Genomic DNA, 24,480 nt, shown 5'->3' with positions numbered 1-24,480 from the left:
TGTTGCTTCAAGGTGCTAGAAGCAAAGCAAAAAACAAGCACTCGCAGCGTTGCTTCAGGGTGCTAGAAGCAGAGCAAAAAACAAGCACTCGCAGCAGAGAGAAGACTCTCATCAGACACATGAAGCCAGAGAATAAGACACCTCCGTTGTCACACCTAGGATTCTCCTGCTGGCCCATCAGTCCAGTTCAGTCGCTCAGTCATGTCAGGCTCTTTGCGACCCCATGGGCTGCAGCACGCCAGGCCTCCCTGTCCATCACCAACTCCCAGAGTTTACTCAAACTCATGTCCATTGAGTCGGTGATGCCATCCAGCCTTCTCTTCCTCTGTCATCCCCTTCTCCTCCCGCCTTCAATCTTTTCAAATGAATCAGTTCTTTGCATATGGTGGCCAAAGTATTGGAGTTTCAGCTGGCCAGGATGGTGGAGGCCATTTCCTTTTTAAAAGTTGTCTCAAATATATTCAGAATTACACCATCTAACGATGAGAACATATCCGGTCTCATTAGTTATATCAGGGGAATGCAAATTAAAATCACAATGAGCATACTGCACAACCAGCAAAAGGGAGAGAAAGATAGCACCACGGTTGGGGAAGACGTGGAACCAAGAGAACTCTCATGCACTGCTGGGGGAATGGACCCTACACCTGCGTTAGTTGTTCTGGTTCCTCCTCTTAGACCAGCAAGTCCACTCCTGGGTGTAAATCCAGTAGAAACACGGCAGCAAACTTCCCCAGGGGTCCAGTGGCAACGACTCCGGGCTTCCACTGCAGGATCAAACGGGGGAAAGCCCACAACCAAGAATCCTCTACCCAGAAAGGTTCTCGTTCAGACTTGGTGGAGAAATTGAAAGCTTTACAGACAATTCAGAAAAAGCTCAGAGAATTCAGCACTACCAAACCAACCTTGTAACATACTAAACGAACATCTCTAGCTGGAAAAGGGCAAAACTAGAAAATAGCAAATAATGAATGGAAAAGCTCACTGGCAAAGGCAAACCTACAGTAAAGGTAGAAAATCATCCATACACAAATAGGATTTCAAAACCAGCAAGCATGAGGGAGAGTACAAATGCAGGACACAGAAAACGCATTTGAAATTAAGATACCAGCAACTTAAAATAGTCTTGTATATATACAGACTACTATATCAAAACCTCATGGTAACAGCAGACCAGAAAGCTATATGGGAATAACGTTTTTTAAAAGTTATTTATTTTGGCCATGCTCCACGGCTTGCAGGGTCTTAGTTCCCTTTTGGCCATGCTCCACGGCTTGCAGGGTCTTAGTTCCCAAACCAGGGATGGAACCCACAACTCCTGCAGTAGAAGCACAGAGTCCTAACCGCTGGACCGCCAGGGAGGTCATCCTTTTTCTTTTTCTCGGTATAACTCAGATCCAGATGAGTCCTGGCTGCCATGAATTAATAGCTGCATAGCCTTATACAAGTCACCCCTGTTTCCACATGTGAAATTGGAGCAATTCTTCCTACTTTTCCCACTCCCACTAGGTTGTTGAGAGGAAAACAAATGAGGTCAAAATGACCTACAGTGCTAGATGTTCTGGTGCAAAGTATGAGGTGCCAGGGGGTGATGGATAATTTTGCTAAGGCTCAGCAACTCTTGGGATTGAGACTTTTGAGGAATCTGCCCTCCTCTCTTTGTTTGGGGGTGGCCCCCAGCCCTCCCCAAATCAGCCCAGAGCTGCAGCCACCTGTCAGTTTCCCTAACTCCAGGTAAACAGAAAAGCCGCATCTTGACTGTGGCACTCTCTCAGAAGGCACGGCTTCCCTCGTTGCGCAGAGCTGACTCCAGGCACCCTGGTCCGCCTGCACTCTCCAAAGAGCGCGAAGCACAAGGAACCACACGACTCAGCTGAACTCCAAGTACAAAGTTTATTTCTATTACAAGGATGTTAATAATAACAGTAATAGTAAAATAAAAAGAGGGGAGGGGGCTCTGATTCTTGGTTTTCAGAGCCAACCACGAGTTTAGGCTTCAGTCCTGATTAAGGCAGAGCCCAGCATGGCTCTGGAGGGCACAGGGAGCCCCTGGCCTTCTCCATCAGAAGGCAGTGAAGACAAAGAAGCCGTGCTCCCCTCAGAAACAGAAGGCAGTGATGCCAAATGCCAAAGAAGCAGATTAAAACAAAGCCCGTAGTCCACTCACCTGAAACTCATCTCCAAAAGCCTTGTTTCTAACACATATTGCAACTGGCCTGAACACTTCACCAAAGCCCCTCCACACACCCCAGAGCCCAAATTCTAGAGTGGGGACGGGCAGGACACATGAGAGGTTACCCCCCAAGGTCCCAAATTCAGGCCACCACAGGAAGAGCATCACCTCACTGGTGGGACCAGCTTTCCAGAACCTTCCCTCTTTCCCACCAGGACCCCACAGCACCATGAAGCAACGGTGACAGTATGTCAAAAGATGAAGCCCTGGTAGGCCGAGGGACCCTAACGTACATTTCTGTGCTGTCAAAGGCAGCAGCTAAAGCTGAAACATTCTCAACAGCCTCCCTGCCAACCCTCCCTCAAACCCCCAAACTCCCACAGCACAATCTCAAAAGACACAAAATGGCCATAACCTAGAAAACGTTAAAATCTGAAAGGTCGCCCCTGCCCACAGAGCCCGAGGAGCAGGGCTGTCCCGTGACAAGCCGTGCGGAGAAGATGGCACCAGCGTGCGTTCTCTGGGGGTGCTCGTTACTCCTCCTCCTCTTCCTCCTCTGCGTCCCCAGCCCCCTGCGGCTTGGGGGCTTTGGCCTGTTGGACAACAGGACACAAACGAGGTTTATGCAGCGGTCCTCCTGAAGAGCGCCAGAAGTGCCAGGCTTCTATGAAACCTCCTCCTCAAGAGCCACAGCGCGGTCCTTCAGCCACCATCAGCCGAGGCCCAGCAGCTTCTCTGACTTCAAGAACCACACCAGCCCACCCACCGGAGTCCTCACTGAGCTTTATGGGCTGGATCCCACTCACCTTTGCAGTTCTGCTGCGGTAGCTGGCGGCTGTGGGCGTGGCCCGGGGGCTCCTGCCACCTTCACTCCTACCGCTGAAAGAGAAGGATTGGAAACTCATTCCTGAGATGCCCGAGCCAAAGTCAGGAAACACAGGACAGAAACAGCTGGAGCCAGACAAAAGAAGCTCTCCAGAAGATAAAACTAATGAATAAAAAAACCACAGAGGGACTTTCTTGGTGGCTCTGTGGTAAAGAAGTCGCCTACCAATGCAGAAAGACGCAGGTTCGATCCCTGGTCCAGGAAGATCCCATATGCCTCAGAGCAACTAAGCCAGTGCAGCACAACCACCAAGCCCGGGAGCCACACTACTGAGCCCACGCGCCACAAGTCATGCAGCCTGTGCGCCCAGAGCTTGTCCTTCAACAAGAGAAGCCACTGCAATGAGAAGCCCGTGCACCGCAACTAGAGCACAGCCCCTGCTCACTGCCGCTAGAGAAATGCCTGTGCAGCAAAGAAGACCCAGCACAGCCAAAAATAAATAAAAAACCACAGAGAGCAAAAGGACATTATGAATCAGGCCACGATACCAGCGAAATCCACACTTCCATTCTCCTGAGCCACCCCCGAGCTCTCCACGCAGGCAGTGTTTCTCACCTTGCTCCGTATCGCCCTGAAGGTCCACGGGGAAAAGAGGGCACAAGGTTTTCTGGGTAGAGACTCCGAGCAGGGTAAGCCGCTGGGACGTGGCCAGGAGCCAGAGCCCCGTTATGGCTGTTTCGACTGCGCCCCCGGACACCCTGGCTGTCTACGTTATTGAGCTTCAGAGCACGAGGAGGGCTCGGCTGGCACCCAGGCCTGGGGCCTGATGTGGATGTTGACAGGCGGTTAGGAGGAGCGGCCGTATTGTTAGGGGGTCGGCTAGAGGGGAGAGGGTAGGCAGGCCCTTTAGCCGTTTCCTGCTTGAGATCATCCATGTAACCAGAAGACAGGTCTCCTGAGAAGAGAAAAAGCACCAGCTTCAGGGGAAAGGCTGCTCTTGGTGCTGGATTCGGGGCAAGAACAAAAGATCCTGGGTAAAAGATGACTGCCTCGCCCCTAAAGGATGCTGAAACCCATGTCTCCAGGACAGGGTTGAGAACATTAATCCACACTGTACACTTAACCACCTAAGTCCTCACTAACTAGTCAACAATGGTGCATAAGCAAACTTTGACAAATCACTTCTAACTGGCTTTGGGTTTGTAATAGTGACTGGGTTTCAAAAACAGTTTATTTGCCTAGTCCTGAGGCTATAAGAATACTGAGGATAATTTTGATCACCCTACTCTAGGTGAACATATTTCAATTAGAAGCAGGGGCCCAGGGCAGCCACAGTAAGCTGTGAAAATTATCTCCCAGTCATCCACTAAGTGTACTGACAGGGACCGGCAGCTGAATAAGCACTGATGCTAAGCGTATCTCATGGCTGTCCCCAAAGCAGCCAAGTCTAATCCAGGGCCACAACTAGCCCCAAGGGAGTCCTCAGTGAGCGCGTACTGTGCTCGCTAATTTGGGGTGCAGGTAACCCTGTTAGAGGAGCTGATGAGAAGTGCAGCCTTGGCTCAGCCCTGGCCCATACCCTGGTGTCGGACACGCCTCTTGGGCAGCTCTGGTGAGGTCTCTCGAGGCTGGAGATCCTGGCTAGGGATTCCCTCTGTCATGTGGTTGTTTGCTGTGGCTGGCCGCTGGTCACACTGGTCCTAACAAGAAAAACCAGAATTAGTACCCAGTCACTCCTATGAGACGAAGCACTGGGAGGCAAGGAACCCCGGGCTGGCGGCACACACCTGATGGTGGGTAGAAGGGTGGCAGGGTGGTGTCGACGGGACAGGATGACAGGACAGAGCAATTGTTCCTACTAGCACTGACTGATCAGGAAGCTCAGAAGCACTCTCTGATCTGTGCAGGGATGAAGGAAGGGCTGATCCCGGGAGCCCAGACAGGTCTGTCTACATTTTGACCACAGAGTACTGACACCACTGCTTATTTTGTGGTCTCCCCTAGGAGACAACAAGCAGTTAACTTATCTACTGCTTAATCCAAAGGCACAAGTGTTTATTTCAGAAATGAAATGTGTGGTGTTCTAGCAACATCTATATGGCATCAATTACAGAAGTGCCTCTGAAATACCTTCAGTGTTCACTCCCATAACAAACAAGACAGGGCAGAAAACATATCTTCCACTGAGATGCTGGAATCTCAGACTGTGAAAGCTGAAAAAGGACTTCAGATCATCCAGTCTAATTCCCTCATTCACAGGCATCCCCCGTGAGGGGCTGGGACGGACCGGAGGCCAACCGTAAGGACAAAGCTAGAATCAGATTCCAGATTCCTGGAATGCAAGATGCAAATGCCACCCCAACAGGAAGAACACACATGGTCAAAAGCAGAAATTGTCAGGGACCTCAGGGAAACTCCTCTAAACCCTCTGGCAAGTCCTCCACACTTGCTTACCTAGAGTCCTGGCTCCTTGAGCTACAGCTTGTGATACAATGCTTTCCACTGCCAGAAGGCAGGGAAAGTCCAAAGGCCTGAGGTACTGTGTACCTCAGCTCACGAAACAGGACACAGCCAGTAACCAGATCAGGTATGCACGCAATTTCAAGGCCAGAGAGGCCTTCTTGGCTCTGAAAGCCTCAGGTTCACTCCCAGAGGATCAAGGGGACAGGAGAAGTGCCTGGGTCCTCGGGGACTCTCACCTGGTGATGGAACAGCACCTCCTCTTCCAGCTGGACCCCACAGAATTCACATGGGATGACAACGCTGTCCTCCACGGGAGGAGAGCTGCTGAAGCCCATCAAAGACTCAAAATGGTCACTTGCAGACTGCCGAATCAGCTTCTGGAAGATAACATCAGGGTCCTCCACCCCTCGGGGGGAAGTGCTGCCCACATTGAGCGGAGGTAAGGCACATGAAGGGTTACAGCTTGTCTGTCTCAAAAAACACAGATTAAAACAAAACAAAAAAAAAAAGAAAAAAAAAAACACAGAAGTTAAGGAACAAACTAAATTCTGAAAATATTTTCAGGAAGTCACAACATTTTCATAATGCTTAATTAATATTTGGGAAAAGGACTAAAAAGGGTCAGAGGAACACAGATGAAACACTCACTCTGCTTTTACTTTAAACATTTCTGTACTGTTTTAATTTTTTTAAGTGTGTTTTTATGTGATTATTCTCTCTAAATTAATTTGAAAAGCTTCAAGATTCTTTCCACAGACATACAGTAAGAGAGGCCGATATATTCTTTGTTATCCCTGTGAATGGATTTTCTTGTGTTACTCCCAAACCAAATAATGTTTTCAAATGCTGTATTGTTCCACGTATGGGGGAATGCGTGTTCCACCCAGAGCACAGGGACCACTTACTAGCCATGGAAGTACCAGACGAGGTCAAACCAAATCAGAGTGTACGAATGTTGAGAGGGAAAGGAGCTCCCTCCCCAGTGGAGCCACTCTTCCAACACAAAGGCTATTCTCTAAGCCCTCCTAAAGAGCACAGGCACTTTCAGTCATTCAAAAACTACCTGACACCTTTCATACACCACGTATTCAGAGATTCAGAAACCAAGAAGGCCCAGAACCTGTCCTCTAGGAGCTCCACCTAGTGGTGCAGACCCACAGGGGATCAGCGGTCCACACCACAGGGTGAGGATGACAGGCTAAGAGAGATATGGGCACAGCCCGTCTGGGGGGCACACAGATGGGACCTCTGGCCTAGCTTTTGGAGCATTCCCCAGGATACTTTCCTGAGAGTCATGTCTGAACCAAGTCTGTGAGTGAGGGGTCTGTGCAGCTGGGTGTGTTAAGGAGACAGGGGTAAAAGGCCACACATGTCCAGTAAAAAGTAAAGTGCAAAACAGACCCCTGGCCCTCCCAGGAACTGCAGGGACTTCAGCAGGGTTCCTGTAAATCAAACGTGGCATGAGATGAGAGCTGATTACAAGATGGTCTCAAGAGACGTACAGTATCTCCACAGAATGGAGGCAGCAACTGGGCCCGCTGGCATGGATGTTACTTTGCCCAGAGAGAATGAGGCCAAATTCTCACACCCACGTGTCAGTCACACACAATTACTACTGGATTTTCCCTGGCAGTTCAGTAGTTAGGACTCTGTGCTTTCACTAGCAGCCAAGGGTGCAGGTTCAATCCCTAGTTGGGGAACTAAGATCCCACATGCTATGCAGCACAGCCAAAAAAACCAAAATAGTAAAAAAAAGAAAAACAAAACAAAACAACACAGTTGCTCCTCTCATCACAAGAGTTGTATCGGTTTGCTCAAGATTTCACATGGTCTGCAACACCAATATGGCCTGCACACGTTCTTCCTTAAAGCTTAAAGCCCTCAAGTAACTCACAACCCACCTGATGGTCAATCAGCAGTTCCTCTGGGTAGAGCTCCTCACAAAATTCACAAGGCAACATGGTCTCGTCAACTGCACCTAGGTATCAGGCCACACAGACTCAAAGTGAAAAACACTTGATTCAACCTTTTATACCCCTTAGGGGGGGTTGACAGGAAAATCTGATTTCCTTAAAACTATTAAATATGAAGACAAAATATATTTTCAGACCCAAACAGAGTCTTCATAACCAACAGATACTTGCAGTATTTTATACTTGCAGATACTTATAAAGAATGTACGTCAGGAAGAAATGTATCCTAAAAGGAAATTTGAAGAAACAAGGAGGCAGGGGTGAGCAAAGAAAATGGTGAACACATAATACACAAAATGATAAATACGAGTACATAAAACAAGAAAACTCTACATCAGGGTGTTAAAAGGCTAACAACAGAGAGCACTGACACCTGTCAGTGGCACTCAAGTCATAAAGGGGTCGTCCACAGTCCAAGGTTACTGTGTTAGCCAAGAGAGGTGTGAGGCGGCGGACTAAAAAAGTCTAAATTTAAGTATGTTGAAATTTCCAGGGCAACTACAAGAGAATATAAATTCCAAACCATTCATTCATGCAGGATCCAGAAAGATCCAACATGAGTGAATGAAACATGCAAACAAAGAAAAAAGTCAATAAAGCAATCTAAGAAATGACCAAGAAAGGAGAAAATAAACTACACTGAATCCAGAGTCTTCATTTGTCATAAATATGCTATTAATATTTTACTTTCTTCACCAATCTAAATGCTCAGGTCAGAGCCCTGGTTGGGGAACTAAGATCCCACATGCCATGCAGCTTGGCCAAAGAAAAAGAAAGACTCAAACTTAAATATCTGGATCCATGACCAATTCCTATTCTATCTAAATCAACAAAATGTTCAAAGTTAATCCTACTTTCCTTAAGGTCATTATTCTTACAGTGACATGAAGAAAAACCACAACTGAGAGCTACTTAATTTTCAGGTCCCTAAAATCTTGCAAGTTGAGCATTTTAAATATGATATGCCTTTCTCAAACATATTGTTCTCTAAACAAGGGTGATTCACTGCTCATAATCCAACTTTTATTTTTAAAAACTTAGTTTTAATCCAACAATAAAAAAAAAAAATTGGTTTCAAATGGGGGTGGGGGGACCAAAGTTCTCTACAGATGAAGGACAACTAATAAATACAGAACAGAGGAGAGAAATAAAAAAATTACCATTTTACAACTGCCATAATAATACTTGATTCAATCAAGAAACATCAATGAATACTAAAACTGCTGGATAAGACTATGTTCCCCAGCAATCTAGAAACAGCATCCTACACACAGCTAATATGAAGCAAAAAGGCTACCTGAACAATGGAGATATATGACAGACTCTACTCTAACAAACAGGACAAACTGACATCTTGAGAAAGAAACAGCATGGCCGGTATAGCACTCCTGCCAAAACTATAACATGAACTTAAACACAGGAAAATAATCAGACACATCTTAATTGAGAAAGAAGTAGTCTACAAAACAGCAGGTCTGGACTCTTCAAAAATGCCAAAAGAAAGAAAAGAGGAGGAGGAGTGTTTCCCTAGTGGTACAGTGGCTAAGAATTCACCTGTCAATACAGGGGACACAGGTTTGATCCCTGGTCCAGGAAGACCCCACATGCCGCTGAGCAACTAAACCTGTGCACGACTACTGAAGCCCATGCACCACAACAAGAGAAGCTACTGCTGTGAGAAGGCCACACGCCACAACTACAGAGCAGCCCCTGCTCGCTGTGACTAGAGAAAGCCCACACACAGCAACAAAGACCCAGCACAGCCAAAAATAAAATAAATAAAATTTTTTAAAAAGAGGGAGAGAGTAGGAAACCAAACTAAAAGAACCTAGAAAGAACTAAATATATAATGCATAATCCTGGATTTCAAAAACAAAATTAAAAAGCTCTAAAGGACACTATGTGTTAAGTAAGGAACTTTCCTGAAAGTGATATTTGTATTGTGTTCACATAGGAGAATGCCCTTGTTCTAAAGAAATACATCTGAAGACCATTTAGGGATAAAATGTTATGTCGGCAACTTATTCTCAAATGGCTCGGGGGGAAAGAAATATAAAGATAAGTGGAAATACTAAAATTGATGAATATAAGTGAGGGGCATATATTAATAGATAGTCACTGTACTTACTATTCTTGACAATTTTTAAAAAAGAATTGAGAAAAGCAAATAAATGAAATAAAAAAATAAATTCTATCTCATGAAAAACTTGCAATCTTATATGAATTGTGACATAGAGACAGAGGCTAGTGCAGAATAAACAAACACACCCCTGATGTCATTGAGAGCGCTGGGACCTTCACGGGACTGGTCTGCCTCATATATGACCCTCCAGAAGTCCTGCTCTGCCAAGGTGGGGGCCTGGCCTTCATTCTGCAGACTTAGGGCCAACATGAAGTCCAAATTTGCACTGTCTTCACCACGCTCTTTGGGGGTCTGCCGGCTTCTATTCCTTTCCTGCCTTTCTTGTTCTTCCACTGAGGGGGGGAAAAAGAAACAACAACTAGTATTTAAGAAATGTTAGATATGCTGCCATCCCTTAGTTCAAGTCCAGGCCTAGCAAATATTCAAGGTTTTCAGGAATCTGTGCATGAACAAAAGAGGCCCAGCCCTACAGTGCTCACAGGAATCCAAACATTAAGACTGCCATGATAAAAGGCTCCATTATTATTCTAATTGTTTTATTAGTAAGCAATATGAATGAGCTGTAACTATGAAACAGGCACTGTGTTAAGCATTTTACATGTATTTTCTACTCAGACAGTAAAAAGTCTGCCTGTAATATGGGAAACCAGGGTTCAATCCCTGGGTCAGGAAGATCCCCTGGAAAAGGGCATGGCAATTCACTTCAGTATTCTTGCCTCGAAAATCCCATGGACCAAGGAACCGGTGGGCTACAGTCTATGGGATCACAAAGAGTCAGACACAACTCAGCGACTAACACACTTTCTGCCTGATAGCAGAATGGTTTAAAGCATAGGGTCAGACAGCCTGAATTCAAACCCCAGCTCTACCACTTACCTACCCTCAGAGAAAACTGTTGTGAGAACTAAATAAGTTAACACAAGTAAAGCACTCTGTAAATGCCTTTAGGCACACAAAGGTACACTCAGTAATGTCAGCTATGAACAGCACTGTCACCCAACAATAATCCAATAGCAAAGAGGTTCTATAGGAAAGTTAAGTATTCTTCCTCATGTTACAGTCAGGTTTCTATAATTAAGATCTATCTGGTTCCAAAGCCCTGTTCCCATTTGCCCAGATCCTGATACCATTCCAGGTTTCTACTCCCAGACACAACTCACACAGATTATTCTGAATTGGAAACTGGGCTGTCATGCTCCTTTGGTTGGTGGTTCTACTTTGGAAAAGGTCTGATTCAAAGGCTCTCAGGGGCCTTCGAGGGAGCCTCATGGGTGGGTCCAGAGCCTCAATCTGTCTGAGCTGGGACGCAATCCAGATCCTATCTGGACCCCAAGATTCATCATACGCGTTAGGTGGCACGGCAGCCTCGACTCTCTTTTCCTCCACATCTCTCCCACACACTTCAGGGTGAGTCTTCAGATCTTTCACCAGGACATTGCGCCCACAGGTGCCACATAACTCCGTCCGGGCACCACAGTAATCTTCATGGTCCTTCAGCTTAAGAACAGAAAGTTCCAGATCACAGTGCTGGCAAAGGGCAAGCCGTAGAGGACACTCAGTCTCCTGCAAAACAGAATAATGAAGCAGTTAATATTCCTAAGAGAGGTCATGCTGTCGCATAGGGCGAGGAAAGCAAAAAGTATTTACAAAAATATTCTCTTCCAACCCTAGCTTTGCCTGCCATGGTTTTCTATGTATTTAAGAGTCACAGCTTCCCTCTTTGTCCTGCCACCAGATTCTACAAAGGGAAAGAAAATCTTATGAGGAAACTATTCACTCCTTACAGACACCCTATCGTCATCTTCTGTACACATTACAGAGGAACCCAAAATTAGCCAGCGAAGTCCAGGGGCAAACAGCAAAAGCAGAGCAATTCCCATGTGCTTGTCAAAGCTCCCCCAGACCAATTTCCCCTTGCTACTCTAAGTACCTGGCAATGAGGAAAAGGGATTGTCCTTTAGAAAGACACTGACTTTTCTAATCTGCACATATGTATGCAGCACTGGCTTTCTTTATTTTTTGTTCTCTTTAAAATATTTATTTATTCATTTATTTATTTGGCTACACCAGGTCTTTGTTGCCACACACAGGATCTTTAGTTGCTGCATATGGTTCCCTGACCATGGGATCTAGTTCCCTGACCAGGGATCGAACCTGGGCACCCTACATTGGGAGTGGAGTCTTAGCCACTGGACCACCAGGAAAGTCCCAATATTGCCTTTAAACTACCCAAATAAATCAAGAATCAAAAAAAAAAACAAAAAACCCAAGAATCATCAACAAAGGGATTTCCCTGGCCTAATAAAATTTAGGTCAAATGCTTAGAAAAAGCAATGAAAGAGTGCCAAATTATTTATGTTTATCTCTGAGCTTTGGGGTCTTTAAGTAATTGTTTTTATATTTTCCAAGTTTTCTACACTGACCATGAATCACCTTTCAAAATTATAAATTAATACATTAATAGATTTTTTCAGGTACACAGAATGAAATGCACAAATCCTAAGTATATATCTTAATGAATGTTTACATATATATACACATTCCTGCATGATCACCAACTAAACAGTTGTTGGGATTTATTAATTGGTAAATATGTTTATGTTCACTCAAAATATACACACACACACACATACACATATTGACTTCCCTGGTGGCTCAGTCGGTAAAGCGTCTGCCTGCAATTCGGGAGACCTGGGTTTGATCTCTGGGTTGGGAAGATCCCCTGGAGAAGGAAATGGCAACCCATTCCAGTATTCTTGCCTGGAGAATCCCACGGACAGAGGAGCCTGGTGGGCTACAGTCCATGGGGTTGCAAAGTCACGACTGAGTGACTTCACGTACATATATATATATAGGGCTTCCCTGGTGGTCAGGTGCTGGAGAATCCCCCTGCCAATGCAGAGGACACAGATTCGATCCCTGGTCCAGGAAGATCCCAAGTACCTCAAGGCAACTGAGCCCATGGGCCGCAACTACTGAAGCCGGCACGTCCTAGAGCCTATGCTCCACAAGAGATGCCACGGCAGTGAGGAGCCTGCACACCACAAGAGCAGCTCCCACTCACAACCAGAGAAAGCCAAAGGGCAGCAACAAGGACCCAGCACAGCCGAAAATTAATTTAAAAACACACACACACACTTATTCAACTATGCCCAATTTTATCTCAACTAGAGACCAAATGATACTATATCCTCTCTTGTCAAATGCTGAGAATTTGTCTGGGTGTAAACAGCATGTCACCCAAGCGATCAAGAAGTCAAAATGGGATTAGAAGATAGAAGGCAGGCTGTGTGCTAAAGAGGCTGTACCACACTGGCCATCCCAGGCTTGGTTTAGCGCTCAGTAAGCCTGCCAACAGGCAAACCCCAGCAGGAAGGACTCGGTTCCAAAGGGCCTGAGGCACAGCAGCCGTGCAGTCAGATCTGGCAGCAGACAGTCCAAGTCTCAAGTAGGCTCAGACAGGCTTTGAGAGGCAGGGTGCCTGGCGCTGGTGGAGAACAAAGACTCCACCAGACTGGCTTTCTGCTCTGCAGGCGGCTCTGTAATCTCAACAGGACTGGCCCCATGGTAATTCCCTTCATGGTTCAGGGAAACTAACCTCGTGCTTCTTGAGCTGCCTTTTCTCCAACTTCTTGTTACACTTGCAGGTCACCTAGGGTAAGAAGCAAGATTCAGTGAATGGGCTTTGTGACAACACGCTCACTTGCTGTCACACAACAGCAAGTCTAATCCGCTCCTGAACATTTGAGTACGTGGTGGTTCACCTGACAGTGTTCTGTGGCCACGTGCGTCTCCATGTCAGATTTGGGAAATGGTTCCTTGCAGACAGGACACATACCAATGTTCCTTTGACAGTGGATCTCATGGATGGTAAAGTTAAACACAGGAATTTCTTTTTTGCTACAGAAACAGATCAAAGAAAAAGGCAAGAATTACTGACATCTATGCCCAGAGGAATCACAGGGAAATCTGTCTGGTCCAATCTTCAGATTCCATTACTTCTCTTTAGTGAGGACCTAACGAAAAAACCCTGTGACTGTTACTGCCCCTGCTTTCCAAGAATTAATTCCTGAAGGGTTTCAGTCTTCCATGCAACACTGAGTTCTCAGTGCTGTGCACAACCTCTAAAAGCTCAGCCTCACTTTCGAAATGTTAGAGTTCATCACAACCAACAACATGAAGTCAGATGCCACGAGGAGCTAGCAGAGCTAGGCTTTTCCAAAACCATCCACGCTCCAAAGCACAACGATCCACTCCAGGATTATTTTTAAAAAATAAATTAAAAAAAAAAACCCATCTACCATTTACTTTCAGTATCAGCTACCTTTAATCACATTAGATTTTATGCCACTAAAGTCAAAGCAAAAGGGGCAGATGCCAGCTTTGGGATAGATCCTGCCCCCTTTATGTCTCACATGTCTTTCAAAGCAGGCTGGACATGAACTGGGAACAAGCTCTCTGGTTGGGTTGGTATAAACTTTACTGTAGAAATGTACCAAAAGGAAATCCTAAATCCCTTCCCCCAGAGTACACATACACTCAAACTAGAGGCATATAACATTCAAAGGCCTTCCTTTTCCTCATTCAGTTATGACCATTAGAAATCTCCAATTTCAGTCTAACTACAGGAAGCATTAATAGAATGTGCCTGTGAGTATGTCACCTAGGATAAATTTTCAGAAAACAAAACACTGAACAGGATAAATACAGACAGTTACACAACAAATCTGTAATAACCTGTTTCACCTCTGAAGCTGAATACTACAGAGACCTTCTCCCACATCAAGTCGCAGATTATTTCTCTTTTATAGTTTTCATCTTCAGACATAGTCTAAGAAACATTTCAAAGTAGGATGACAGGTGTGCCTCCAGCTAGTCATACTCCCAATCTAAAAGACTAAGACACCAAAAAAAAAAAAAGCAAATTCGTTTTCATCCAAAAGTAGAACCATTGAGGCATGTACCTTGATGTCACCTGTACCCTAGTCATCGAGGCAGCTCTCAAAACAAAAGGAAGGGGATGCAGAGTAACAATCAGTGTGAGAGGTGGGAAGAAAACTCAGATGGATAAGAGGGAAACTACCAATGCTTTGACACCCTTAACGTCCCCTGTTTTACCAAAATTCCCAGCTTTCTAAGAAAACCATCAGTTTTAAATTAATTCAGCTTAAGTTTTTCAAAACTGAAGAATATTAAAATATATAGTGGAAGGAGCTATAAATCAGTTATCTAAATCTATTAAACTAATAAATATTAAAATTAGTAAATCCTACTATTAAAGATGTTATGAAACTAGTAGTCTTAACAGATGGCTGGTGGTAGTATAAAACCACTGCTTTTCAACAGTCTAAATCTGCATTTCTATTTCTAGGACCCTTAAACAATAATAAAACAAAGACCCTGCCATTAAATTACTTGTTAAAGACCAGTAATTCCACTCTTGGGATTATGACGATTTTCATTAGTATCATAAAATGGTAAAAAACTGAAAACTATTAAAAATACCTAAGGATACTGTATACCAACAAAGCGCAGGAAGCAAAGTCATATCCTGATTGCAAATCCTGTGTGCACAGATGCCACGAAAAATTAAAGCCAGCAATTACCTCTTACAGTGCTGAGAGTCCAGATTCTTTTTTCATAATTTTGACAACAATTTTCTTTAAATAGCCAAAGTCAAGAAAATAAATGTCTGGTCTTTATTTTACAGGGCTCTTCAGGACACAGAGCATTCATTCTACATGTATAATACCACTAAAAACTTTAGGATTAAAAAATATTAAGGCCCATGACATAAAGAAGCAAGAATCAAAAGCAGTTGTCAGGTAAGATCACAGAGCATTTACACTGTCACCTTTTGGGAAACCCTGAAAGAAGATAAAAGACAACTGCAGCAATTACGCAAAATGGTTGCCTGATGGTTACTTTTTTTTGAATTTAGCTGCCAAGGTAGTTCCACCAAAAGTTCTAAAGAGAGACAAAATACTAATATACTTGCCTCCTACCTACAGATAAAATTAAGATGTTTTAAATGAGAACACATTCAATTCTAGATAAAACTGCTAAAAGGCCCAAGGAAGAACTAGCCCAGTTAGAGATGAAATTTCACTTTCCAAGGTTTCCAGAAAATGGAAATTTTATTTTCCAAGGTTTCCAGAAAAATCCCCAGCAGGCTTCCAAATGACATAGAACCATGCAAAAATAAGAAGTCAAAGTCTTTTAACACTGAAGCTTGTTTTTGAGACTCAAACTCTCCCATCAATGGACAAAACAGTAAGAAAAGAGGTAACATGCAAAAAAAAAAAACAAAAAAACACCTTCAATCACAACAAACTATTCTTCTTCCTGGCCCAGGAGGTTTAACTGCATGCAGCACATACTCTGATGAGCACCTTAACTTTTCTTAGGGAACAACAGGAATATAGCTCTAAAGACAGAATTTTAAAACCTGGAATTTAAACAGGGCTACTTAAATGGGAGGATTGTACTGGCTTGGTCAGGTTTCCATGCTAATCTCCCTTTTTTCCTTAAATTGCTTTGGCTTTGAATAACCTTGTTTTCATTAGCTTTCCATTAACTTACCCTTTCTTTTTTAAAAAAAAGTCCCTTAGCATAGGGACATTTATATACTGTCCTAGGTTTGAGATTTCTTCAAAATGTAGTGGACAGAAAAAATAAGAATCTCTTAACTGATGTTAAAGCCAGTATGTCTGTTTCTTTCTAAAAACACAATGTTTTCTTGTGATTATTTGTATAATTGATTATTACACTTGCATCAGAAACTGTACACATAAAACCTAAACAGAGCTAAAACAATTTTTTTAAAAGGTGAAAGGAACAGTGGCACAGTACCAAAAAAATACCCTATAAGGCAAGACATCCTCACAGAAATAAAATCTTAATTCCATGCAGGGAAAGAATATTTCGACCAGCAGTTGCTCTGATTGTATCCTAACGCTGCTGAGAAGTTGAGTAGAAAGCAAAAGGCAATTTAAAAAAAAAAGAAAGAAAAAATTTTATCAGGCTCATCTTTCAACAGCCTCTCCTACCACAATTTGGTAAGTTAAATATAGCACAGGTAGTTCTGCTTTGCTTTTTTCTTTTGCTTTCAGTAAGGGAACTTGGATATCCCTAAAATGCCAAGTTCTTGAGAAAGTCCAACCAGAAATCAGCTGATTACAAGCTGCACTCCTAAGTTTCATTTCAGCAGAAAAGAGTTGCTCTTTCTTGTCACTCTTGTCAGTTAAAAACACGAATATAAGAAAGCTTGACATTCAAGTCTGCACCCAGTCCTTCTACTAACAGTTCTGGAATCATGCGGGACTGCTTAAAGACTTTGACTAAACTTTTTTTTAAAGCAATGGAACATTCTTTCAGTAAAATCCTTTACAAAAACAGCTGAGCTGTTCTGTTGTACACATAGAGCCAAGTTCACACTAAACCATGATCCCATTCAACCTCAAGACAGCCGCTGCAACCATTCAGGGAGGCCCCTGGAACACACTTTGAAAAATACTGCTCTAGTCCAAAAATTTCATTATATTTTTATTATCTTTAAAAAAACATATGATAATTTTCAGAAAGAGAAAAAACAAATTACTGAACCTATAGGTCAGAAAAGTGAGGATTCAAAGCAGCCAAGTGACTTGCCAAAAGTCATTAACTAATTCACGGTAGGAAACAGACCCCTAACTCCCAGCTCCATCCCATCAGTATTGTCACTGCTCTATGCTACCTAAACCAATCACCTTGTGGAATTTCTAAAACAGGCAATTTTATCCAAAATTGTTTAAAAAAAAACTTTAATCCCATATATTTGCATGACATGTTATACGGCTCCAATTTTAACCTGCCAACTACTAAACCAACTGTTTACAGAATTGTCCTCATTCCAATAATATTTCTTCGATTTCTTACCAATTGTCACACAGTTGAGTGTCCTGGTCATTTAGAAATTCAGCCATCTTGAGCTGTTCCTAAAAAACAACAAAGGAAGATGTCGGATCTTTCCATTTCATTTCTGTTTTAAGAATGACCACACACACACACACACAAACACACACAACAGTGCACAGAAAATGTCACCAAAGCCAGTTCATTTCATTTAATACCCAACCCACTTGGGTCTGATTATTTTCATTTTAAAATAACTTGACTTGCAGGGCTTCCCTGGTGGTTCAGTGGTAAAGAATCTGCCTACCAACGTAGGAGACACGGGTTCGATCCCCAGTCTGGGAAGATCCCACGTGCCGGAGCAATTAAGCCCTTGTGCCACAACTACTGAGCTTGTATTCTAGAGCCCAGGAACGGCAACAAGAGAAGCCACCACAAGGAGAAGCCCGCACACCACAACTAAAGAGTAGCCCCCGCTCTCTGCCAACTAGAGAAAAGCCCACAGAGTGGTGAAGATGCAGAACAGCCAAAAATAAGTAATCAACAACAAAAAATAAAAATAATTTGTTTTGCAAAAACAGCACAAAGAACTCCCACATATCTCTCACCCAGTACATCATAAATAACCACAGTAAAATTACCAAAGGGCAGGAAACTAATACTAATACAATACTAACAACTAATCTACAATTAGTTAATTTCACAAATCATGCACTAATACCCTTTCTTGGGTTCAGGATGCAATCAAGTCAAATATTGCATTTATTTATTTCTCCTTAATCTTCTTTGATCAGGGATATTTTTTCAGTCATTCCTTTTTTTTTTTTTTGACCGAGCAGCATGCAGGATCTTAGTTCCTCAACTAGGGACCAAACCCTCAAACCCATGCCTCCTGTAGAGGAGGAACGGAGCCCTAACCACTAGACTGCCAGCAATTCCTTCAGTCTTTCATCCAGCATGACCTTGTTAAATGTACTGGTTAGCTATTTTGTAGAATATGCTTCAAGCTGAATTTATGCTTAATACATTTTTGACAAAAATACCACAGAAGTGATGTTGTGCTCATCTCAGGGCATTATATCAGAAACCACATGATGTCAACAGTCATTAATACAGATGATGCTAACTTTGATCACTTCATTGAAATAGTGTCTGCCAGATTTTGCCACTATAAAGTCTTTGCTTCTTTCTAAACAAGATGTCAATGCAGAAAGCAAAGTTTTGACAACTTTAATACCAGTATTTACAATACTCAGATTACCCCTTTCCATGACGCAAAAATGGTCTAAAAGAGCCCTTAGTAGGGCTCTTGAATGGTTTACACCTTTCCAAACTAACACTTTTCAAAACACCTACTCGTTCATTCAACATAATTAAGACCGTGTGCCACTTGTACCCTAGTCCTAACAATACAAAATAACAAAATATATTGTCCAATCTCTAACACAACAATTTAGTGATGGGGGAAAAAAGCAAAGAAACTGATGAGTATTTTCATGTTAAAGTTAAGTAGACAAATGGAGACTGAATGAAGGGAATCTATTCTAGATAAGGGTGGTCAGGGAAGACCTTTCTGAGGACATGACATATTTAAAAAAAAGACCTGAAGCACAAGGATCCATCCTTGCAGAGGAAGATAAGAGGATGGAACAGAGAAAAACCCACTCAGGCACTAGGCCTCAGAGGCAATGAGAGAAAGTACAGGTAGATCTGGAAGAGCATAATGAAAAAGGGGGATGATTCAAGCCCTTATCCTGTAGGAGAGAAAGAATACTGGATTATACTCCAAGTTCAGTGATAAACCACAGAAGAGTTTTAAACTAGGAAGTGACAAGATTAAGGACATCCACTCTGATGTGATGTAAACCAGTGACAGGAAGCACCTACCTATGAAAAATAATTCATGTTCCCAAAAGGGGGAAGCCTGATAACTTTTCTCAGGGCTGTTTGACTGATCCTAGGCATGCTGTATTCCATCCCACCAAAGCCAGGGTCAGAGCCTCTGAAGAGTCAAGTGCCGGGTTCTCTAGCTTCAAGGGGGTTGGGGTGCACGCAGGGCTCGGAGTTGGTCCCAGGGTCAATTCTGGTTCTGCCGTTCAGCAGATGTGTGATTTAACCTCTCTGGGCCTTCGGATTCCTCACGCAGAAAGGGTCACTGGGAGGAGTAAGGAGCGAACGCATGGAAGCGCTCTGGGAGAGTAAGTTTCCTTTAAACCTTAGAAGGAAGCCCCTCTTAGGCGAAGGCCAGGACTCCCAAGACTTCCCTGTGCCCGAGGTGGGTGGGGACACACCGCAGGGTCCACACCCCAGGAGGCAGTTTCCCGAGGGGGAGGGGTGATCCGAGATGGGGAGTGGGGAGGGCACCAGCTTCGCCAACAGTAATTGACTTTTACCGGCTGTTTACTGAGGGCTCAGTCGGTAAAGAATCTGCCGGCAGTGCAAGTAGACCCGGGTTCGATCCCTGTGTTGGACAGATCCCCTGGAGAAGGAAATGGCAACCCACTCCAGTATCCTTGCCGGGAGAATCCCACGGACAGAAGGGCCTGGTGGGCTGCAGTCCATGGGGTCGCAAAGAGTCGGGCACGACTGAGCGACTAACACTACTGATGGCTAAACGCTTTTACATGGACAGTCTTTTCATCCAGACCACAATCCGACGAGGTGAAAAAGTCATCACCCCCATTTCAGAGACCGCGCAAGAGGAAATCCGGGGAAGACAGCTGCTGCACGGTTCCGAGTCGGGGCCTCGAACCCGGGTCCGTCCGCCAACAGCCCACGCCAGGCCACCCGCGCGGCCCCTCTCAGGTTGGCCGCTCGGGACTCGGGCCCCGCCCCGCCCCGCCCCGCCCGGGGCGCGGTGCCCACCGCGCGCTCCGAACTACGGCCGACTCCCAGCCCCGCGGGGCCAAGGCCTGGAAGGGGTGGTACCGCCGGGAGCTGTCGAGGCTCCGCTTAAGAGGAGCAAGGACGGCCTTTCCCACTGGCCAGGACAGACTCCGCGACGCGGGCATCTTTCTTTTTTTTTTTTTTTTACGAGAAATCCCGCGATCCCAGGGGCCCACAAGAGCCCACCCTCGGGGTGCCGGCCTCCTCCCGAAACTGGAGGCCGAAGGAGGTTCCCCAGACGCTGGCCACCGCTTCTCTCACCTGGGACGAGACGAGAGACGCCAAAACAACCCGCTAAGCCGCCGACGCTGAGCCTCTACTGTGAGCCCCCGCGGCTGAACAACGGCCCCCGAAGCCGCCTCACCACTTCCGACCGTCACGGAGGAGCGCGCCCATTGGCCAGGAGTGGACCCGACTCTCTGTCCATTGGACAGCACCGTTGTCGTTCTCAGAGCCCCTCCTTCTGCGTGCCGATTGGCTCCGCAGGGCTCCGCGGGGGCGTGTTCCTAGGAGTCCCAACCCCTGCACATCTGGAAGGAGGGGCAGAGACCTGAGCTGTGAGCCTAGATATAAGACCCTGCAGTTCCTCCTGACACATGCTAATAATATTTGCATGAATAAACTCTGTACAAACATTACTAATATTCCTTATATATCAAGATAACTAACGGCATTTGTTCTCCTGTCATGGGCCATTAATACTTATTAGTCATTCTTGTTGCTATTATAATGCCCTCGTGCCAAGACATCTGCAAGGCTCTGCCCATATTTGAGCATTTGGCTTTTTACAGTGGAAGAGCGAGTGCATGACAGGCAAGTTTCAGTTTCAGATTCTCCACTTGCTGCCTGAATAGATTCTCTGAATTCCTCCTCCCTCATGAATTATATATATAAAATAGTTGAATGTAGAAGAGAACATATAATTTACAATATAGCAATTCAAAGTAATGATTTTTTTGCAGATTATAATTGCAAGATATTCATGACATAGTGGTAAGTAGGAGAAGCAGGTCACAAAGCCTTGTTTATTTATAACAGGATAGAATACTTAGCTTAAATGGGTCGTAAATTCTCTGTGATTCCCAAGATATAAAGTTCAAAATCAGGCAAAATTAATCTAAGGTGAGAGAAGTTGCTATAACGGTTCCCATTTGGAGGGTATGATCTGCAAGGAAATATGAGAAAGATTTCCAAGTACTGGAAGTGTTCTATAACTCGATCTGCAAAGTGGTAAACACAGATGTACTAATTAGTAAATGGTCACTAGGCTATACAGTTAGGATTTAAACACTTTTCACTGTATGTTAAAGATAATGTACCATTCTATATTGTCCTGCACCTTGACTATTTTTTTGTAATACTACACATTCAGCCTTGAAGATCTATTCATTTTTAGCTCCTATATCTGAAGCATCTATACACTTTTTCAGCAGTCATTCCATTCTATGATGTGCCATGGTTTATTCAACCAGTTCCCTATGGATAGACATTTAGGCTACAAAATGCTTTTTTAAATGTTTATTTATTATACAAGCAACTCCTGAAGCTCAATTCCAGAAAAATAAATGACCCAATCAAAAAATGGGCCAAAGAACTAAACAGACATTTCTCCAAAGAAGACATACAAATGGCTAACAAACACATGAAAAGATGCTCAACATCACTCATTATCAGAGAAATGCAAATCAAAACCACAATGAGGTACCATTACACACCAGTCAGGATGACTGCTATCCAAAAGTCTACAAGCAATAAATGCTGGAGAGGGTGTGGAGAAAAGGGAACCCTCTTACACTGTTGGTGGGAATGCAAACTAGTACAGCCACTATGGAAAACAGTGTGGAGATTCCTTAAAAAACTGGAAATAGAACTGCCATATGACCCAGCAATCCCACTTCTGGGCATACACACTGAGGAAACCAGATCTGAAAGAGACACATGCACCCCAATGTTCATTGCAGCACTGTTTATAACAGCCAGGACATGGAAGCAACCTAGATGCCCATCAGCAGACGAATGGATAAGGAAGCTGTGGTACATATACACCATGGAATATTACTCAGCTGTTAAAAAGAATTCATTTGAATCAGTTCAAATGAGATGGATGAAACTGGAGTCCATTATACGGAGTGAAGTAAGCCAGAAAGATAAAGAACATTACAGCATACTAACACATATATATGGAATTTAGAAAGATGGTAATGATAACCCTATATGCAAAACAGAAAAAGAGACACAGAAGTACAGAACAGACTTTTGAACTCTGTGGGAGAAGGCGAGGGTGGGATGTTTCGAAAGAACAGCATGTATATTATCTATGGTGAAACAGATCACCAGCCCAGGTGGGATGCATGAGACAAGTGCTCGAGCCTGGTGCACTGGGAAGACCCAGAGGAATCGGGTGGAGAGGGAGGTGGGTGGGGGGATCGGGATGGGGAATACATGTAACTCCATGGCTGATTCATGTCAATGTACGACAAAACCCACTGAAATGTTGTGAAGTAATTAGCCTCCAACTAATAAAAAATATATATATATATAAAAAAAATGTTTATTTATGTCTGGCTGTGCTGGGTCTTCATTGCTGTGTGGGCTTTTCTCTAGTTGAGAGCAGGGGGATACTGTCTAGTCGCAGTTGCAATGCCCGGACTTCTCATTGTTGCTTCTCTTGTTGCTGAGCATGGGCTCTAGGCCCATGGGCTCAGTAGTCGCGGTTCCCAGACTCTATAGCACAGGTTCCACAGGTGTGGTGTGGCCCACGGGCTTAGTTGCTCTGCAGCGTATGGGATCTTCCCAGATCAGGGATCAAACCCATGTTTCCTGCATTGGCTGGAGGATTCTTTACCACTGAGCCACCAAGGAAGCCCCCAAATGCTATTTTTGAATGCAGCATAACCAACAGCTGAAGTCCACAACTGCATCAGCACCAGTGTCGTTGACATGCTCAGCAGGTTTATAGAGGGCACCGTATGTGCCAGGCCCCAGATGAGATCCTGGAGCTTTACTGCAAACATGTCAAGCTCCCTGCCTTCCCAGGAGTTTGCCGGGAAGAGAGGCACAATGGCAATGACAATAACTCTGATACTGCTGTGGTATAATAAAGAACACAGAGTATCTGATTTTTGTTCCTGGCACAGAAAAACCTTGGAATTTCCTGAGCAAATAGGAGCATCTATGTTATGCTAGTGAGGTGACTCAAAGTGAACCCCTAAATAGCTTCAGAATGGTGGACTGGGGACTTCCCTGGTAGTTCAGTAAGTAAGACTTCATGCTATCAATGCAAGAGGCCCCAGGTTTGATTCCTGGTCAGGGAACTAGAGCCCACATGCTACAAATAAGACCTGGCCCAGCCTAAACAAATAAATATTGGGGGAAAAAAAAGAATGGGGGCTGGTCCCCAGAAAGACCAAACACATGATTAGAGGATTGGAATTTTCCACCTCCAGAGAGGGGAGGGGTCTGGAGGCTGAGTGCAGTCAGGTGACCAGTGATTTCATCTATCTTGCCTTTAGTGATGAAACCTCAATAAGAACTCTGGCACTTAGGCTAGAGGGAGCTTCTGGGTTGGTGAACCTATTGTGTGCCTGGAGCGTGACACACCCTGACTCCACAGGGAGATGGCACCAAAGCTGTGTGTTGTCCCTCAGGCTGCATCCTATGTGTCTCTTCATTTGGCCGTTCCTGGTCTCTATCCTTTACAATAAAGCAGTAGTTGTTAGTACTTTCCTGAGTTCTGTGCTGTGCCGTGTCAAGTTGTTTCAGTCATGTCCAACTCTTTGTGACCCTAGGGACTGTAGCCTGCCAGGCTCCTCTGTCCTTGGGATTCTCCAGGCGAGATTTCTGGAGTGGGTTGCCATGCCCTCCTCCAGGGGATCTTCCCAACCCAAGGATAGAACCCGTGTTTCCTGCGGCTCCTGAATTGCAGCTGGATTCTTTACTGCTGAGCCACTGGGGAAGCCTGTGGGTCATTTTAGTGGATTACCAAACCTAAGAGAGTCATGGGAAACCCTAAATTTGAAGCCAGTTGGTCAGAAGTATGGTTGATCTGGGGACCGGCAGTGAAGTGTGGCCGGCAGCTGACGTGAGTGCCATCTTGTTGAGGATTAGTAAGATCTGTTTTTCA

At 44.5% G+C, this 24,480-nt stretch overlaps 1 protein-coding gene across 1 annotated transcript; it reads right to left on the bottom strand.

Annotated features, from left to right (window-relative positions):
• Nucleotides 1–1,874: 1,874 nt before the first annotated feature.
• Nucleotides 1,875–20,742, bottom strand: TRAFD1 (TRAF-type zinc finger domain containing 1). Its single transcript, XM_043901669.1, has 12 exons — nucleotides 20,619–20,742; nucleotides 17,496–17,554; nucleotides 13,343–13,478; nucleotides 13,177–13,230; nucleotides 10,739–11,141; nucleotides 9,704–9,910; nucleotides 7,364–7,440; nucleotides 5,699–5,929; nucleotides 4,579–4,699; nucleotides 3,615–3,954; nucleotides 2,980–3,052; nucleotides 1,875–2,766 (listed from the first exon to the last, which is right to left on the bottom strand). Exons 2-12 carry the CDS (start codon nucleotides 17,540–17,542, stop codon nucleotides 2,707–2,709), a joined length of 1,749 nt encoding a protein of 582 aa, XP_043757604.1. The 5' UTR covers nucleotides 17,543–17,554; nucleotides 20,619–20,742; the 3' UTR covers nucleotides 1,875–2,706.
• Between the last annotated feature and the right edge of the window lie 3,738 nt (nucleotides 20,743–24,480).

The sequence above is a fragment of the Cervus elaphus genome, chromosome 5, assembly GCF_910594005.1.
Source record: "Cervus elaphus chromosome 5, mCerEla1.1, whole genome shotgun sequence".
Classification (NCBI taxonomy): domain Eukaryota; kingdom Metazoa; phylum Chordata; class Mammalia; order Artiodactyla; family Cervidae; genus Cervus; species Cervus elaphus.
Note: the sequence above shows the minus strand (reverse complement) of the source record. Positions and strands in the feature narration are given on the sequence as shown.

What these genes read in the sequence shown, in the direction of transcription:
- TRAFD1 (XM_043901669.1), bottom strand. Translation starts at nt 17,542, where the DNA reads ATGGCTGAATTTCTAAATGACCAGGACACTCAACTGTGTGACAATTG. An exon ending in AGGTGCTGTTCCATCACCAG is followed by an intron (nt 4,700 to 5,698) that starts GTGAGAGTCCCC and finishes TTTTCTTGTTAG; the next exon opens with GACCAGTGTGACCAGCGGCC. An exon ending in TCAGGGCGATACGGAGCAAG is followed by an intron (nt 3,053 to 3,614) that starts GTGAGAAACACT and finishes CTTCTCTTTCAG; the next exon opens with CGGTAGGAGTGAAGGTGGCA.